Genomic DNA, 20,210 nt, shown 5'->3' with positions numbered 1-20,210 from the left:
GGAAAGGCCGAAATAGTTCAAACAACTAAGTAGTACAGGTGAAGTTTTCACTGCCTATGTTCTTAGGGTGGAGTTTTAGGTCGCTGGGAGGAGAACCTTGTTCCTAGCCCAACTCAAATAAGATTGTTTCAGAAAAACAAGGATGGGGGCCATCTGGTTTCCCTCAAATATCTGCACTGAAGGAACCACCTAAGACTTAGATCATTATCCTTTCCTACAGGACACCCAAACAATTATTCAAATAGCTGATAGCCATAAAGAATGAATATTGCTTGTGATTTCAGTTTGTTTATTCAAATGAGGGTCCTCCACTGCTATGAACAGGGGCTTTTGTTAAATGCACAACAATTAGAACAAAAGAAAGAGGTGAGCAAAATGTCCTACTTTGCTAATCTCAACAAAGAGGCTGTGTACTAACAGTCACTCTTGATGACAACAGCTCCGCAGTGAACCTGAGAAACCACTAAACTGTAAACAGAATAATCAACACAGATAAATTTACTTTTCCACTTTTTTTTTAAAGTTTACAGGGACCCTCAGGGGACTATCTTGAAAGGTATGTTTTATGTTCTTTTGGGTTTCTTCCTTTTCCAGATGCCACAGAAAAAGATTTTTAGGGAATGCATTTTTTATTGTGGGGGAATCTTAAAATTAACACCCCATTATTCATTCTTTCCACATAGTAGAGGAAGAACTTTAATAAGAGAGCCAGTGAAATTTTATTTTATTACTATTATTAGTTAGCTGCATGAAGCAGATAAAATGGCAAATATTCATTGAATAGTATAAGACCTCTGAATGAATGGTATGAATAAGCAAAATGGTCAGAATGAACTGTGTTCTATATAGAACCCACAACACATATACAAGATCAACCGGGCACCAGAAAGTCCCTTCTAATGCCAATTTTTGAAACTCATGCTTCTTGATATTTAATCAGCAGAGTAGATTTAAATGAGGATGCATAATCTCTGAGCCAAATAAACATTACTGACCATAAAAAAAGTTAAGAGTTAGAAAATAAAAAAGGTTTCTTTTTCTTTTTTTTTCATTGGGGACTATTTTTACTTGTAAAATTTAAGATTTCAAAGGACTTTCTTTGTTTTGCTTTCCCAGGCTCTGGGAGAAGAAGATTTAAAGATGGTGTTCAAGGTTAGAAATGCCCTATTCACGTCAACACTGAAACTCAAACCTCCTGACTCCTAATCCCTAGTTCTCACACACCACACCAGATTGCCTGTCCATTGCCCCTTTTCTGTCCTGTCCTTCATGTTCAGTCCAGGAACATTTAAGGTTAAAATAGCTATAAATATAACCTTCAGAATTACCCCTACTTCCCTGATTCAACTTAGATCTTTTAAAGTTAACATTTTCAGAAAAAAAGATAATTTTTTAATCTTATGTTTTTGTTGATTGAAATTTAGGGTTCCATTAAGCAGCATTTTGCTTTTATGTTAATTAGAATAGCTTATCTGGGTATTAGCCTTGGGTAGCCAGTCCAGGTAAGTGAACAAATGAACCCGTGCTATAACACACACAATGGGAGGATTTTTTTTTTTTTTAAGAACTAGCCAAAAAGCTAAACATTTGCATAGCCATTATTTCAACTGAAACTTCCTCTAAATGTGTTTCCTTTCCAGCTAGTATATGTGAAAAGTGACCTCTTATCCGTTTACATACCTACCCAGAAGTCACGTGAGAGTGTTTTACGTCAAGCTGTCAATTACGATAACAGACACAATAAGAACAGCCCAAGTGTTGATAGCTTGCTTCCTGACTTGATTGAAAAGTTTGTTGATAGTCCGCATGTGTCCTTTTAATTGCCTGCCTCTAATAAATAACTACCTTTCCAGCAGTTTTAATGTACCAAGCTTTGGCTTTGGCATTTGCCAGAACAAATATTATAAATGGGATTCCAACTAATATCTAGTTAAAACAAAATCCTACACAGGCAATTTCTTAAAAAGGCCATTTTGTGTAACAGAAACTTTCAGTATAAAGTACTTTTAAATTATGTCAAGAAAGGTGCTGAAAATATCTGCATGTAAACTAGCCCAATAATGGAAATTGAAACAATAGTATCATATGATCATGCAAGAGATGTAGCATGCTGAAGCCCAAGCACCAAGAAAATCCATGCAGTTGTGAGAGGTAATGCAGGGATGTGAACTGATCAGGCCACTCGTTCATTAGCTCTAACTAACTGGTAGCATATACAGTCAGGAGGTTCTAATTCTGAGATTATGAAAACAAGCCTTATAAATTTCTTTATTTATAAGCCTTATTTCTTATAAATTGGAGGTTACTTGATTTTATTATCTCACTTAGGGAAGAAGGCAAAAGTGACCTCCCAATTACACTGCCTAAAATCTCAAATCTACATTCAACATTAATTGGCATTTCAACCCATTCGATATAGTGATCTTTTGTTTCTAAACAAGAAGCTCCTTAGAGGCAAATTTTTATTTCCAATTTTCAATGAGGTTTTTTAAAAAAATGTTGTATTGATGTATATAGTAAAGCTTTATGCTTTTATTATGACCTTAGACTCAAATATAATGTGATAATCAAATTAGCTGGATTTTCTTATATTCCCAAACTTTCTTGATAGCAAAGAAAGGAGGGACAGAAATTAGCAATTTGTTATGAGGTTGACCAGGTCTGATCCTGGTGCTAGTTCAAGTAAGTTGCCTCATATTATTCATTTATATAAAAATTGTTAGGATGGATTATAAAACAGTTTCTGTATTTTCTAAGCAACATCCAAAACTCTGTTGATGGTTCTCATTTTATCAAGGAAACAAACTTGAGGAACGTAGTTCCCTCACAGCCTATCGTAATGAATGTGCAGGGTGTTTGTGAAGTGTGAGTATGAAGGGGAAACACTGTGTTTTACTAAACTGCTATGAAGTCAAGTCAGAGTGAGGACTTTCACATCTCTGAGGATATTCCAAACAATAAAAAGATATGTCTCAGCAGAGAGAGACTAAGGAGTACCGTTTGCCAAAGCAAGACCCGTGAGTTCTTCAAGCCATCAAACCGTCTTCCAATAGAAAGTTAAAGCAGGATGGCGCTACCACTGAAGTTCTGATTTTAAGATTTCCCCCGTGCCACAAGTGAATCCACTAGATAAGCCAGTAATCCCAAAGAAAGACTAGTTCCAGATCTTGAAAAAAACTTAAGATTATGTGAGAGATAAAGAGAAATTCTAAAGTCCAGTCCTGATCAGCAAGCATGAGCTGATTATTATGACTGATTAGAGAGGTTTGCTTTTAATAGCAAATTATAAATTGGTTTACATGAACCATTTTGAAATATTCATCATTATTATATGATTTTAGGTTTTAGATTCAAGTAAGAGATCATATTTGCAATGAAGATAAAATTCCAGTGCCGGAAAAAACTAATATTTCAAGGCAGTTAGCAACCAGTATCAGTCAGTAATAACCATTATGAAAGGAGCTCAAAGATGTATAATTACTAATAACAACTGCATGAGTACCAAATTAATGAGTATAAAAGCATATACTTTTTGTATTCAGTCTTGCCAACATGAATGTATTACTCTTACAGATGAATAAAGTACAGAGTTAATTTTCATGGTAGATTATTGTCCATCTCAACTTGAGGATGCCAGTATGCTTGCATATTAGAAATGATCATGATGAAAAGTCTACTGGAGTGTCATTTTATGGAAAGATTATTTATAAACTAGTCAAAATTATACAACAACTTTAAATGTATTGTTAACTCTAATTTGTGCAGGCTATATTAAAGTCTTTTCCTACAGAAAAAATAGCACTCAACAATGCACATGAATACTTTTCATAACCTAAAAGAATAAATCTTTATCAAGCAGCCACCATGAAGTGAAGAATGTACCTGGCAACAATATTTATTCTTAAGGGGTCATGTATATGAAAGGCTATGGGGAATGTTTAAAAGAACCCTCTCAGACTAAAACCACTGCCTTTCTAATTTTGAATTTCTCCTGGCTAATATAAAATGATTGATTACCTTTATTTCATGTACCCCTTGATTTTCCTTTTCATTCATCATCGAGTGCTTTAAACCAAATGCATTTAGAACCTGCTGCTAGAAGAGTGGTCTCTTTTAAATCTTTGTAACGTAATGAAAGGACACAGTAAATCAATCTCATTTCTACTGTAAGAAAGAATAACCCCTACTCTACTGAAGTCATTTAAACGGTTTCTGTCCCTTTTTTCCTAGATAGTAAACATAAAACTTCATCTCTATGGTTCCTTTAAAATTTGAAAGGATAAATATGATAGGCTTTGATTTGGAGCCTTAATTTACTAACATCCATATGTAATATAATAGGTAATTGCATTCATTTGTTTGCATGGCTCAAAATTGTAGTTGATTATGAAATATGGCATATTGGGCTTCTTTAAATTAAAAGGTAGCACTAATGCTTCCATTACATACAGGAAAAATAATTTGCATGGTATTTAAAATTTTGAACTATGAAGCATAGGTGTTTTTTTTCTTCCAAAGATCAATTTATGCATGTCGTGTATTTCATAAATATCAACCATGTTTGACTGAACAAAACAAATTTATACTGTCAGTGGTCCTGACTCAACATTGTTCACTTAAATAACAAATGGTCATCTTTGATATATATATAAAAAAACAACTTTGTGGTTCTAGAACTCATATATATATTTTTTTCCTTTAAAATATGTCCAGAACTCTATCTACATTAAATTTCATATTTTCATAATGCTTGCCAAGTTTGCTTGATTTAGCTTTAGATAAGTGAAAGGAGAAGTAACTTTTATTAATGAACTTTTGTGATCCTAATTACAATGTTAGTCCTATATTAAGAAAATTAAAGCTGCCATGTGTTAGCTCAGAAGGAAAGAAGGAAGATTATTTCTAAATACATGGAGTTGGTTATAACATTTTAACCAGTGTTTGGGGCCAAAAGTTTAAATAAAGAAGAGACTTTTTTTATGAATTAAAAATTAACTGGACATCAGAGATGTGTCATAAAGAATAATGGAAATCTCATGACAAAAATATTTCTGAAAATATGTGTCATGATTTTTAAAAGAACAAGTTTCTAAATCTATAAATTCTACATATGTTAAAAAAAACACAATGAACACATACATTGTCAAACAGAACCATATTATAGTAATTATAACACATTTCATATTATAGCAATTTTAGAGGTGAAAAAAAGCAACATTCCAGAGAATTATGTTGAAAAGCCAATGGCTGGCAAAACCACTAATTATTATTTGGTATTTTCATAACTGTGTACAGATGTTTTCAGTTAGTTCTCACTCTTTTGTTTTGTTTTGTTTTGCTTTTTTTAAACCTGGCAAAACGTCAAGCATCTTGAATAAGCGATCATCTTTACGATTTTCTCTGAGCTCTGCATGTGGGTGACTTTTAATATATTCAGTCTGCCATTGTGTCCTGCCACCGGGAAGGACTGAGAACTCCACACAGAGCACACAGTTCAGGTAAGCCACAACAAGGGTAAGCAAAGAAGACAGAACTGAGTGAGTGGCCGTAAATACCTGCACGGGCTTATCGTATTGTATAAAAACTCAGACCTTTTATAAATAAAGAGCAATTCAGTTAATACCAGCTCTTATTTATTACAGCCTATTTTTCCCTATGTAATATTTTTCATACTGTTAATTTCAAACTGCTCTGCTATCAAAACTGGAGAGAGCAGCAAACATATGCATCATAAAATAAATGTAAATTCTGAAGTGTTTAGAATTATTTCCTTCATCCTGTAAGTAGAATCATGGGATTCTGATATTGGTCTGGTCCACATTTTTGACTGAGGCTAATTTGTTTATAATCCACCATTAATCCTGCCTGTATATTTTCACAGTTTGGGTAAACACTTCATTTGCATTAAATTTACAGCATTAATGAGATGTGAAATTTAAAATGCTACTTGAAACATAAATGATGTAAGAAAACAGAACCCAAAAAAAAAAGTGTTTTATCACATCTAAAATCAGTAAACCGATTTAAACCTATTAAAATAGAAATGATGTGTCGCCTGAGATTTTAGCTTCATAACTCATCTTCTTGGACTAAAATACAAAAGCAAAGAGTAAAAACATCCGGAAAATAGGAAATTGTTCGAAAACACAAATTCTGTACTGCTTTTATTCACACTGGCTTCTCAGTTCGTTTCCAACTTCTGCCTTTGGGAGCTACGGGCCAGTAGGTTCTCAACGGCCAATGAGAAAGAGAAAAAGACTCTGACCGAAACAACGTTCGGCATGAATGTTATCAAAACACATGTAAGCTGCAGAGATGGAAGAGGTCAAGAGCCAATTTGAGAAACTCTGCTCAGAGAGGTGAGAAATAAAGGATAAATGAGAAAAAATCGTGGAAAATGAAACGATTGATTTTGGTCTCAGAAGCCCCATAAGCCCCCTTCTGAGTCCAGCTCTGAGAGGCGACACGGAGAAAGCAGGGAAGCGGAAGCGTGGCTGTGCCACTACACCTGGGTGAAACTTGCCCACCTGTTGCTGATGTAGGAAGGATGGGTCTCTTGGACTTAGTCCCACATATCGATTGGCTTGAGATGTGCCTGAGGCTGTGTAGGCTGATTAAGGAAGAACAAAAACAAAGATAAAAATTGTGAACTATCAGAATGAACACCCTGTCCATGTATAAGAAACCCAGAGAAGTGGGATTTGCAACCAAAAAAAAAAAAAAAGCGTCTCCATTTCTCTTCTTTTGTCTGAGTGCATACCAAGTGATAGAAAAGAAATGGTAGTTAACTTCAAATCAACTAGTGTATCCCCCCTAAAAACGTTTATCCAGTAAACCGAATCCCATACTTTGGTGTGAGTGTCTCACATGTGTGTGTGTGTGGCAGTGACAGTCCTGCAGAGGTGCCAAGGATTGGCTGAAAGAAGAGTCCTTTTCCTAGATGTACCTTTTCACCAGATATTAGTTGTCTAATGGTGGAATAATCAATGGTGGCACGTGACTCTGAATGTCAAAGCACGTAAAGTCTGTCAGGAAAAAGTGACAGCTTTTGACAATGGGATTTAAGCAGATGTGCTTGATGATATGGGACGGGAAATGTCTTAAAGTCTCACTAAAAAGAAAACCTAGTATTATTATCATGAAAGAGGAGCTATTTTATTATTATCTGGAAAGAATGAATTATTTTATTTGATGTGAAAATGACCTCAAGTCTGATAGAAATTTTTTTTTAAGTTATTTTCCATAAGCACACAAGAAAATCAATTTCTCCTGATTGGTCCAGGAAGGGAGTTGATGCACTTTTAAATATACTCACACTTGGCCACCAGGTAGTAAGTTATATAGTGACTACTCCTTACATTCTTAGGGTCTCATTTGCAAGTTTGTTTGTTTGTTTTCACAAGTGCTTTTTGGTACAGTGTGAATATTTTGCAAAAAGTTCTCCCTATCACTAAAGATTTTGCTTCTTTTCACAAGGAAAAGACTGGATGTATAGCTCAGTGGTAGAGCATTTGACTGCACATGGGAAAGACAAAGTAGTTTACCACTGCTCCTTGTCATCAGACGTTCCATTTACAGGTCTAAAGAAAGCTACAATGTTTGGTTTAAAACTATGAGATTAATGAACAATCCAAGTATTAATTTCAAATAGGCTGGCTTTCTAACCAATATATTCTTCCTTATTCATTTAAAGGACTGTAGAGTTTGACCCATCAATGCTTTTTTAAGTCAACCTTTTAAAAAATAGTGAAGATGCTCACAATTCCTCTTTTAATTACTCCTGAATAAAAGGCCTGTGCAAGGGCAGCCATAATAAGTACCAGTGGCCCCTACTCAATCTCTGGGCCTCTGGAATCCAACGCCCAGCATGGACAGGTGGAGAAGAGCATCACCCTCAGAGAGGGAGCTCTGAATCTATGGCACTCTTTCTTTACAACCATGAGAGAGTACAAGTTTGTTTATACCAAAGAGGAGACTGCACACAATATTTCTTTTGGGTAGGAATTGAAAATTGACTGATGAGGCCATCTTATACAACCAAAACGCTCCTTTAGAATATTTTGCATTTTATTGGTCAAATCAGACCTTTTTGAACAGCCTGTATCTAAGTATAAAAATAATTCATTAACAAACAGGCTGAAGGTACTCTCTTAAATGAGCTGTGATCATTTGGGTCTGATCCTGCCCTGAATTTCATACATTGATGTCACCATAAGAGTAGGCACCAGAAGTGTATAGAGCCTGGTCTGCATCATTCAACCTGTGATAGTCTTTCACAAACTTAAAAAAAATTTTTTTTTTGTTCTATATGTGCTTGTATTGAAATTGCTGACATTGTTTGCTCAAAGAGGCCAAGACATCCATCTTTTTGTGTGCATGACAGAGTCTCACTCTGTCACCCTTGATAGAGTGCTGTGGCATCAGAGCTCACAGCAACCTCAAACTCTTAGGCTCAAGTGATTCTCTTGCCTCAGCCTCCTGAGTGGCTGGGACTACAGGTGCCTGCCACAGTGCCTGGCTATTTTTTTTAGAGACAGGATCTTGCTCTTGCTCAGGCTAGTCTTGAACTCCTGAGCTCAGGCAGTCTACCTGCCTTGGCTTCCCAGAGTGCTGGGACTACAGGTGTGAGCCGCCATGCCTGGCCCTAAGACACCCATTTTTTAAATGTGTGCACAATGATTTAGTGAATGTTGAGGTATATGGTAAACTTTTAGAACAAAAGAACTTTTAGTTTTTCCTGAGGTGGTTGCATCCATCTGTCTATTCAGAGACATGTTCACTAGTGTAGGAGCAACTCTCTCCCAGCAAACCAGTCACTGAGCATTAATGATTCCTGGTGGGCATTACAAGTCTGTGGGAATTTCTTAGTTTAGAGGTCTCAATAATTTTGAGAAATAAATGCTCAGTTCTCTATATGCTCAAGGAATCACACAGTTTCTTACAGGGTTCCTTCCTAGTCCTTCAAAAAGCATTAATAAGGAGCATCTTTCCAATAGCTGAGTTAAGAGCCAGAGGGGCCTCTGATTATCTCTGTAGTTTCTCATGGGAATCTCCCGATCATGGGAATTTTCTTGCTGCAGGAAAAGAAAAATAGAGGGTCTGACTTTAAGATATCTGTGTAATTGGTGAGGCACATGCTAATTCCTACTGACTGCAACTCGATCCATCTCACTTTGCCGATCTGTGTACACCAGCTCCAGTTCTAAGAAGCTGATAGTTTGGGCAAAACCAATTGAAAATTCCTTATACACTTCTAAATATTTTACATGAAGCAGCAAAGGAATCGTTTGGCTTATTAGTATGTGCTACGTAAGTTCACTGGCTTAGTCTCTGACATTTAAAATGGTATGCTAAAAGGCATAGTAGCTGATCTACCAGAATCGGCAAAATAATCAAAAGGTTCTCAAACCAAGTTGCAGACAATGAAAGTACAGGTAGCTTACATGTGCCTAGTACTAAGTTTTGAAGTGTTCTCGCCTGCGCCCAACATGGTGTGACTGTTTCTAACAATGACAAAACTTACAGGAATGTAAACATGCAATTACTTCACAGAGGCACTGATTCAGTCTGCCTCGTCAAGGGGCTAGATTTCTATAGGAATGTTCAAATAAGTACCAATTATCTAATCTCTCGTTGGGTGATAGAAAAAACTTGCATACTGCATTATATTATTCAGTGCAATTTCAGTGTATACCTTGAACAAGCAGGCATGACTTATTATTTTTGTTATAGCTGTTTACTCCAACAAATAAGCTTCTCCCTTTTCAAACATATTGCACTGACTGAAATTTGATAAGGGAGAGCATGAGGCCGCAGGGCCGCATACATGCCTGCTAGCTCCACTTAAATGAGAAATCTCCATCTAGTCGGGTAGCTGGAAAAATCGCCGTGTTTTCCACCTTGGATCAGATATCCAATGGCGCCTCTGATGGACATTTCTCATTTCCTACAGAAATACTTACTGGTTGCTGTAGGTGAAGCTGCCTCACCTTCAGTGGATGTAGTGATGGGTTTAGTATCTGTCATGGTCAGGGTCACAGGTCGCACTGCACTGGGATGGGGAGAGGGTGCCAAGACAGGAGTGAAATGGCCAGGCATTTTCCCTACTACTTGACCACTGCTGTTAGGCTACAAAACAAAAACAGAATGCCGGGTGAAACAATCCAAAAGGCAGTCATCTTGTCCAACAACTCCACTCCGCACACGTGGCTGGGTGGGTCTTGCACACTGCGTGGAACTGCCACACGGGCCCTCCCATGCCTGAGCATGAGAGGCCAGTCAATGGTTAGTAAGCAGCAGCAGCATTTGAAGGAAGGTCTTTATCTTTAATGCACTTTGTATAGGTCAATTCACCTTTACAGCACACCTGAGAGCCAGGTGGATGTAACCCTTTCATTTAGTAGGCCAGAAAACTCCAGCGGAGATTTTAATACTTAGCTGAAGGCTAAAATGGAATTACTTACTGAACTAGCTAGAATTAGAACCCAGCATCTTCCTGGTTCTCTGCTCTTTATTTTCTACAGGTAGTCAGTTTGGGCTTTCAGAATACAATCGTCACCTACATGATGACGTCACTGACACAAGGGAACGCAAGAACACCTACGAGATCCAACACATCAAACCCTGGAATTTACATCATTGATAGATAGTCAAGGCCCACTCTCCTACCTACAGAATGCTAGTGCTCTCACACACAGGTGTGCTCGGACGCACTCACCAGGCAGTTCAGAGTCTAGGATCTATGCCTAACCTTTGATGAGTTATTAATACGAGCAGATGGCATGAGATTTAAAGTAATCTAAAATCTCAAATTCACACAATGACATAAAGTGCTGTATTTACAACTATAAATAAAAGACTTCCAAAGTAAATTAAAATGTACTGAACCAGAGAACAATCAAATACACATTGTTATTTGAGTTACTCTTCCATTGTGGCACATGGAGAGCTGCACAAAACATTTATTGTTGACATTGGTAGGAATTAACTGAGAAAATCCCCTGGGCAATGATAGAAATGATATTATATTATCTGAGGTTTCGCCTGTAGGTGCAAAAATAGTTTCTGTGGTAGGAGACAAAATCACAAGGGTACACTGTTTGAAAAAACAGTGGAATATATTTTTCTAGACAAAGAATACTATTTTTGATTATACTCCATGCATATTATTTCTAACAATTTGCTAGGAGGTTATTCTCCATAAATATGTGATCTTTTATAATCTGAACCATTAAAAGCAAGGAAAGCAATGAAGCAGAGTACTTATCCAAATACCTGCACATAAATTACAAGTAGACATTTCTTTAGAGGAAAAGATGAGCAGCTAACAACACTTACATACTGTGACTTAGAGAAATGAACTAAGTTTTTGATTAGGTTCCTCAGAAGCCACATTATTTATTCCATAAAGAAAATGGACTTCTTGAATGTCCTGACTATTCATCACGGGTAATTTTAAGTATTTAACTTTATGTCAGGAAAATTGACCAGAGTTTTCCTCTACGGAAACCTATGGGAGAGTTATATCTTTAAACTAATTTTATTCCAAATACTCCGTTGAATAGCATGACTGTCTCACTATAATTGGTCCGGCAGTAATGTAATTAATCTCCAAATTGCTGTGGGGAGAAAAAGGCATCTCAGTTGCTTAACTTAAGAATCAAAATCAGTGCAGTGCTGGAGAATATGGGGAAGGAACAATTGGCTATAGGTAAATGGTGAACGAATTCTCATTTTTTTTTTCCATTTCTAGAGCGGAAAAAGGTGCATACCAAGAGTTTGGTTTTGAATGGCAAATTAGTTGGTTTTGAGTTGGAGTTAAAAATCAAAGCACATATAATGTTGCTTAAAAAAAAAACAATTCTGCAATTGACTATAAAGACCAATTTTCCTCTTAAGGGGAAAAAGCAGTTTGCTTCTAAAGCAGACCATCAACTTCTGGTTAGCTGAACTTTGAAAATAACTGCTTTCTATATCTTACTCAAGAAAGAAGAAAGGTCTCATTTTATCAGTGGTGGTACAGTGAATGGTACGAGTGTTTCTGTACAGTGTTCACCAAAATAATTTGATAGCACCTACCTGGAACAGAGCAGAATGACAATAATTTCAAGGAAATGTTGCCACAGAATATATTTCCCTGTGCATTCTGCAGATGTTGTCTACTGGAATTCAATCAGCATGAACTCACAGACATTTCTCTCATTTAAAAGCAATAAAAATGTCAAAGAAAGCGTTTCCAAGTCAATACAGACACATTTTTGGAAAGAGTCAGAAGAATGGGAGGGTTATTTTTCTTCACTTTTCTACTGGTTCAATCAGATGAAGCAATACTAAAAAGCCATCTTTTAAGGTTGTTAATAGATGAACTTTCATGCTGTAGATATGAAAAGAGAGATGTCTTATCTGAAGGTGAAGTTGAACTGCATTAGGAAAGGATTATCCTACTTAGTAAATTACTCCTATTATACAAAATCCTGTGAAGGTTTTTTTGTGTGTGTTTTGTTTTTTTTAATTGAGATGAGAGTAAGATGCTTCCCACAGACGGTGGATCTATACATTAAAAATGTGAAGAAAAATTGAGAACAATATAGGCAGATCATCACCTAATATGCCCTCATAACTTATAAAGAAATTGAAATATACGTAAAACAAGCACTGAATAATTAAAGAAATGCGTAACACTAGGGCCTGATTTTAATTTGCATAATTTTTCCCCTAACAGTGCCTAATTAAGACATCAGTTAAAAAAAAAAATCCAATGGAACTTAAGATTTTCCACACTGAATTAACGTTAAGGACTTTTAATGGATGTCTTAATTAGACTTTGTTATTCATGGAAATTCTACACAAATTAAAATCAGACCTTGTGTGCACTGTTCCCAGCTGAGTCTAGCAAAATGCTCTATGGAACCAAGACTGTTGAATCCAGCAAATTTTATTTCTACACTGATAGACTAAGACTCTAGTTTTTTACTTTGCTGTCTTTACAAGGGCTACAGCATTTGAACATTTTCTTCTAAAATACACACAATAAATTTAACTTCAAAATTCAATACTTCGTTTAGTATACTCGCCAATGAAGCTAAAAGTAATAAATTTTCAAGTAACCTGAAGGATCCTAGATATAGTATTCAAAATAAAATGTTCAGAAAGGACTATTTTGTTTCATTTTAACAAATTTTAAGGCCAAAGGTTTGTCTCTGACTTTTCATTGTTAATTATATATTGAGATGAACATACTACTTATGAGCTGTTTAGAAACTGTTCCACAGCAGCGAGGATAGAAGGTTTGTGAAAATTCTTGCACGCATTATAAGGGGTGGAGTCTTAGAGGTGAAGCAGCAAAGCCATAATCCAGACTGTAAGATCAAAATTACATTATAGATTTGGATATTATAGTTACTGATAGTCTCAGCTCTGGTACAAAGCCGATCTACTTGATTGTGAAAACCTTCGTACACAAAATCCTACAAAATGACCTCTCATGTGAAGAAACTACATGTCTAGGGAGTAAAAAATGTACATGAGTCACTGTACTTACACAATGAATCCCTAAAACCACTGCACAATGTTTACAAAAAAAAAAAAAAGATGCTTTTAGTAATGTCACTCATTATTAAATGTAAGTCATGTCTCTGCAAAGAATATTCAAGTAGTCATCAAACACTGAAAATGTTTACATTACCAAAGCTTATTTTAATACCTAATAGTTGGTCTATAAATACAACTGTAAGTTCTTTTGTGTGTGTTTATTTTAGCACATACCTTGCTCCTGCCTGAAATAAGCACTTTGTCTCTGTGTCAAACCAGGTATTTCAGAGGTGCGAACTCCAGCTCAGAGTTTTTTTGTCAATGTACTCTCTGCATAAACTTTCCCTTCAGTCAATGAAAATCCCAAAACATTCAAGCATCTTCACAAATCTGCCCCTTTGGGGCAAACACATTTCCTACCTGTCATTCAGCCACCTTTAAATTAAAACTTATTGAGTCACCAAGAAGTTTCCTGAAGATAGATTTCAAGGCCTGGTGTTGTGCCAGGCACATCAAGCCTTGGAATCCATCTCCCTTAGGCGCTAATGTTATTTTCTCTCTTATTTTTACCTGGCTGGTTTGTGGACTGGATGGGTCATAAGAAGGTACATAGTTCTTCAGAGTATCCTGAGGATTCAGGTGGGGAGGATATCTGATTGTTGGATGAGAAAAGTAGCTCGATGGGGCTGGAGGAAGGATAGCTTGTGTTGGAAATGGCAACGGTGAGGGTGGAGGTGGAGTTCGAGTTGAGATGACTGTAGGAGAGAGAAAAAGAAAGATAGATTCACAGCTGTTTACCGTCCTGCTCCGTTCTGATCAGAAAGCATGCTGTACAACTCAATGACCAGTAATTACTCATGTTTTTGCCACGATTTAAGCAAGCTCTCTTCAAATAACAGGTATTCTTTCCCTTTTATTCTTAATGCTGGTACTGCTAAGTACACAGAGACAAAACCCCACCCTGGGCAACTAACGACCTTGCTTTCCAGACTTATGAATAATTAAAAAAGAAGTTCTTTTCTAGGTGATGTCAATACTTGATAAAATATTTCTTCGAGTAAAGTTATTGCCCATCAAAAACACACTTTTGATTATAAAGTCTTTGTCTCCTAAGTCCAGAACAAGTCACCACACCAAGTGGAGGGCAAGAGACCCACAAATTTTCTATCAAAATTCAAAACAGAAATGTAATCCAATTTCAAAGAACTCTCTTCCTTCTATATCCTGGCTGGCCATTGTGTAGAAGGAAACCCAATACCAAATACACAATAATCTCATGTCATGAATCATTACCCAGTCATTGTATAGATGCTTATGAACATTTGAACGTAGGGCTGGAAATTCTTTCACCTAATGAAAATGTTCCTTTCAGAAGCAAAACAGCTCTCTTCTCTATTTCTCTTCCTATTCTAACTTTTACTATGTGCACCTTAAAAGGTATGGTTTAAGGTAAGACCCACAAATTTAAAGTTTCATAAAGGTAGGTATATTAACTTGCCGCCAAATCATACATATCGCAGTAATTTTGTAAAGAGAAATCCTGTACAGAACATGTGCGATGTGAACAACGTTTAATTTTACTACAACTGTTCAACATCAGCATGATCATACTTTATGGTTTAATTTTTGAAATGTAATTCTTAAGTTTGAAAGATGGGGAAAACATATGTTATATAATCATTATCTCTGTAATAGTGAGGAAAATGATCACATAAATACAAATTCAGAGTACCAACCAATATGTGTCAAAGTTAAGATTAAATTGCTTCTATTTAATCTTTCGATTCAAATCAGAGGAGATTACGAACGATAAATGTGTAATGTTTTATAAGGCAACTTAGCGAACAATAAAAAAATAAATTCTTTCCATGACTTATAAAGGAAAATCATCTGGAATTACTTATCTCCAACTTTGTAATTATGTGAACAAAAAAATTTTTTAAAGGATACATTGCTTATCTCCCTAGAGAGAATTTTCCAGAAGATACAAAGAACTTAGGAATGCATATACATTTATCACAAAAATCAATTTGATAGTCACAACTTGGCTCCCTGAATGTCCGGGGCACTGTTTCTGAGAATCTTCTGGGTTGTAACTACAATGCAGATTCAGAGGCCAAGCAATAGACCCACTGCATCTGGACCTCCATGGCTGAGGTCAGACTGCATTTTAAACAAGTGGCCAAAGTAATCTTCCTACACACTTAAGTTTGAGCAGCCTTTATCGAATGGATGCATTTCAGGGAACAACTGCATATTTCTTAAAACAGAACCCCTTATTGGTATATAACTCTATTTAAGAAGTATACTCCTTTGTGATGTAAGAAAATACGAACACGTAAGAAAAACAGCATCTTTTACTTTGTGTCTGAGGGCTCTTAATCTCAGCTCAGTTTTATCATGAACTTTAGTCACATCTGTACACAAGCCCTTGAAGGATACGGATAGTTCCATCCGGGGTCCTGTGGACTTTGAGATCAATTTGGCCCTGTTAAAGAGGTCTCTTTACAACTGAACTGACACAAATCAAATCTGAACTCAAATCTGTAAGTAACTTGGCACTCTGCTTGCATGAGCTATAACTAGCCTAAAATAACCAAGTAGGATGTTGTAGTTTAAATGTAAGGTGGTAAGAGCGACCACCTTATCAATAATTCTAGTCCATTAAAAAAAGAAAAGCAAAATACAAGACAGTGGTTCCTTTATTATGGAAGAAAACATGCACACACGTGTGTGCTTCCTGCCTGCAGCATTACAGGCCTCTTAATCATCTTCCTTCCTCCAGACTTGTTCCTTCCAGTACATCCTTTATGGAGCTATATGGATGGCTTTCTAGAGATATCATTAGAATCATGTAACTTCCCTGCTAAAAAAACTTTCAGTGGTTTTCTGTTGCTTCCAGAATAAAATTTCAATAGCTTTATAGGTACATGTGAACTAGCACTTCAGGACCCAATCCTGGATCACTTCCTTGGCCTCATCTCTGGCCAGATTAGGAGATTTGTACATCTTTGGGTATATGGTAGTTCCTCGCTGCAATGACCTCTAAGGCATTGACACATGCTATTGCCTCTGCCTGAAACACCCTTCCTCCTGGCTTGTGCCCTCTTTTGGTGAATTCTCCTTCAAATTTCAATTCAGAATCTCTTCCAGGCATTTAATTCTCCTCCATATCTAGTCCTGCTCCGATCAGATGACCAGGCAGTGATTCCTTAGTCTCTCTACTGTATCATAAGCTCTTAGAAGATAAAAATCATCTTTCATGACCAGGGTGCCAACCATCAGACCTAATTTACTGGATGTTGAACAAATATCTGGTAAAGAATCAATGCAGAAGTCTCTCATGTTTCATTATATAAGAATATGCTTAAAAATATACTGCTTAAGTTTTTTCAAATGTTAGAAAGAAGAATATTTCAATCAGGTGTCATAATAAACAGGTGATTTGATTTCTAAGTTAATTTTGCCCAAATACTCAGCATTACAAATCTATGAAACACTTACTTCTTTTTTATTTTTTTTGCCTATCCCAGTAGTACAAGAAGTGTACTAAAAATAAGAAGTATGTAAAAATTCCTACACCACATTTAATTTGTATATCCCTCTTGATTTCATAATTTCCTCAATGATAGCAACAAAGGCCATTTTTTTTTAAGTATAGCAATAGTAACTGTCAATATACACTTCAAACCAAAGTCAAGAAAAGAAAGAAATTTAACAGATATTTCATTCTTTGAATAAATATTTTAAAATCAGATTTGATTAATCTGAAGGCTAAAGAATTGCCCAACTATAAATTTAAAGCAATAAGAGTATCGCTATGAATGTATTTATATATGAAACTTTTTGAACCTAAAATTCAGGTTTTTTTCGGATTTGAGAGTAATAGTAGAAAATATATAGTATACTAATTATTAATTATGTCTCATTTTTAATTTTGAAAGATTTAACATTAGCTGGTTAAAGTATAAATATGAAATATGGAATTTTTTCCTATTTAAGATATTAGAGTATTCAGCACACTTTCCCAAAGGGTTTGTGCATATCAAACAATTGTCAGAAAGAAAATACCTTTTCCTTTCTGATTAAGTTTACTCCCAAATGCGTAAATATTGACTTGGGGGTAGAAAATAACATATACGGAAATAGTATCTGTGTATCTAATACTTTTAGAAGTACTCTAAACCCAACAACATAATTGAATTTCCATCTTTCCCTTAATAAAATACATAAGTTTAGGATCAATTCTGAAGCTATATTTAAAATAATTATATACCCCATATATTCTAAAGTCCTGTGATAATAATCTTTCTGATAATATATCTTTCCAATCTTTCTTTGTGATTTAAAAATACATACATAAGTATTATTTAATGGTATGACTTGGAAAATCTCTTCTCATAAAATGTTGAGAAAAAATATTTTACCAGATTGTGACCCTCTCCTTTTTGGTTGAGAAATTATGATCACTACAGCTGTAATTATAAAGTTATGCTCCGTCCCTAAGGGACTGGGCCCCACAGACAGAAGGAGGGTTCTCCTGTATGCTTGAAACTCCTCACCACTGTGTGCAACACCAGGTATTCCGGGATGGTGGTGCTGGGGGAAAGTGCTCAGTCTGGGGGAAGAATCCTGCGGAGATGTAGAGCTGAACAATGGCTTCTCAGGCTTCTTCATAGTAGTTGGAGAAGACATATCTGCAAGGAAGACAGAAAAATTCAGCCTTTAGGACCTTCTTCAGGTGCACGTCAACATAATCGTCTCATTTGTCAACAATGTAGTATTTTTGTACTTTGGCTCTTTTTATAAATTATGTTCTGTCAAAGACTTAGCTATGTTGAAGCTTTAGACTATCTGTTAGAAACAGTCTCCTCTGGAGTTAACTGAAGGCTTCCTTAAAATTATCATCAGAATTATTTCTCTTACTAAATATGTCTGGAACCAAGTTATCATGTTCCCTCCAGCCCCTTAGTTCACCTCCAGGCCTTCCTCGCCTCAGCATTTCACGCTTAGATTTATATGATTCAGGGTCGTCCTCAGACCTGCTGACTACACTGGGAATCACACAGAGGACAACCCAGCGCCAAGGTGAAAAACAACCTTTGGGTCTGCTGCTAAGTATATCATTGATTTTACATCTTTCATGGAAAACTCATTCACTTGTTTAGCAAAAAATACATTCCTTAATTTGCTCATCCTGCAAATATTTATAGGGATCCTCTAGTTGCCAGATAAAGTGAAGATATTAATAAAAGTAAAAAAGCAACTCTTGCTTCTGGGGATTCTCAGGCAGTGAAGAGGAAAATGATAACAAGAAAATGGTGTCAACAGCCAGGAGGGAGCAAGTATGTAAAGAGCAGGGCAGTTGTGGCCTTTGCTGCTATGTCCCCAGCCGTGTGTGTGAGCAGGGTAGGAATCACCTCAGCCTCCCTCCCCAGGTTAAGAAAGGCAGGCCCCAGGGCCACCACTGTGACATGTGGTTGAGGATGACATTCCCAGAGAGGAAATATTCAGAAAAAGGAGGAAATAAATGTGCAAGCAGGGGAAGTGGTGAAGTTGAAACACGAGGAAGGGGAGCTAGCAGCTGGCAGGTCCCCCGCTATAAATGTCATGACCTCCTGTATAAATACCAGAACGTTCACCCTGATGGGAGCAACAGGATCACAATTCCAGTGCAGATCAAGCCCTCTAGAGACTAAATGGAAGCTGGACTGGCCAAAATGGAGACAGAAAGCATGGAGGCCACTTAACAAGATAGATTAATTAATGCCTTCATTCTGTCAAGACTTACTGAAGGACAAACTTATGCCAGACACTGCACTAGTTGCTGAGAACACAATGGTAAACTGAATTCACCTTTAGCTTCTGTAAAACTTAAAACTTAGTGAGAGGTGGCTCGGTACCCTTAGTACAGTGGTTATGGCACCAGCCACATACATTGAGGCTGGCAGGTTCGAACCCAGCCCAGGCCAGCTAAACAACATTGACAACTGCAACAACAACAACAAAAGTAGCCAGGAACTGTGGCAGACACTTGTAGTCCCAGCTACTTGGGAGGCTGAGGCAAGAGAATCACTTAAGCCCAAGAGTTTGAGGTTGCTGTGAGTTATGATGCCACAGCACTCTAACCAAGGGCAACATAGTGAGACTCTGTCTTTAAAAAAAAAACAAAAAAAACCAAAAAAACATTCGTGAGAGGATGTAGTCACAAAGAGTGATTATAAAACAGTGCAAAACAGGCTGTGATAGGAAAAGTATTCAGGCTTTCATTCATTCATTCATTCATTTGTTCATTCCATAAATAATACTGACAAAAAACAGATCAAGAAAGTTTGAAATAAGAATGGGGATAAAGTTTAACAGAATAAATATGTAAGTGGAATTCATTCAATTAATAACTGATGGAGAGGGTCATCATTCATAAGTGACAAGGAGATCGTACCATGCAGGTAGTTAGAATAGGGAATTTAGGAGGAAACTCTGGTTAACAGGAGAGATGTTGGATCTTGAGTAATGATTTTTACAGAGGTTTATGAAATTAGAATAAAATTATATAAAATGATATGAGTTAGAAAGTTTGCTTTTTATCATCTTTAAACGTATACACAAGTAGACAGAATTGTAACAGACTCCTATATACTCGTCTCCCGACTTCAGCAATGATCAACTTATTGCTGATC

At 36.4% G+C, this 20,210-nt stretch overlaps 1 protein-coding gene across 6 annotated transcripts in view; it reads right to left on the bottom strand.

The window, feature by feature from the left end:
* NFIB (nuclear factor I B) overlaps positions 1-20,210 on the bottom strand; it is a 231,400-nt gene that overhangs the window by 23,505 nt on the left and 187,685 nt on the right. For 2 of the 6 annotated variants that reach the window (XM_023508423.1, XM_023508426.1), the window contains exons 7-10: positions 18,093-18,227; positions 14,101-14,285; positions 9,963-10,128; positions 6,528-6,610 (exon numbers count right to left, since the gene is read on the bottom strand). In XM_023508423.1, the coding sequence (XP_023364191.1) occupies positions 6,528-6,610; positions 9,963-10,128; positions 14,101-14,285; positions 18,093-18,227 (569 nt within the window). The remainder of the gene's footprint in view (positions 1-6,527; positions 6,611-9,962; positions 10,129-14,100; positions 14,286-18,092; positions 18,228-20,210) is intronic. The other 4 variants (XM_023508424.1, XM_023508427.1, XM_023508428.1 and 1 more) reach the window with 2 other exon arrangements.

Source organism: Otolemur garnettii, unplaced genomic scaffold (genome assembly GCF_000181295.1).
Source record: "Otolemur garnettii isolate 467f Iridium unplaced genomic scaffold, OtoGar3 scaffold00006, whole genome shotgun sequence".
NCBI lineage: Eukaryota > Metazoa > Chordata > Mammalia > Primates > Galagidae > Otolemur > Otolemur garnettii.
This window is presented reverse-complemented; position numbering and strand designations above follow the sequence as displayed.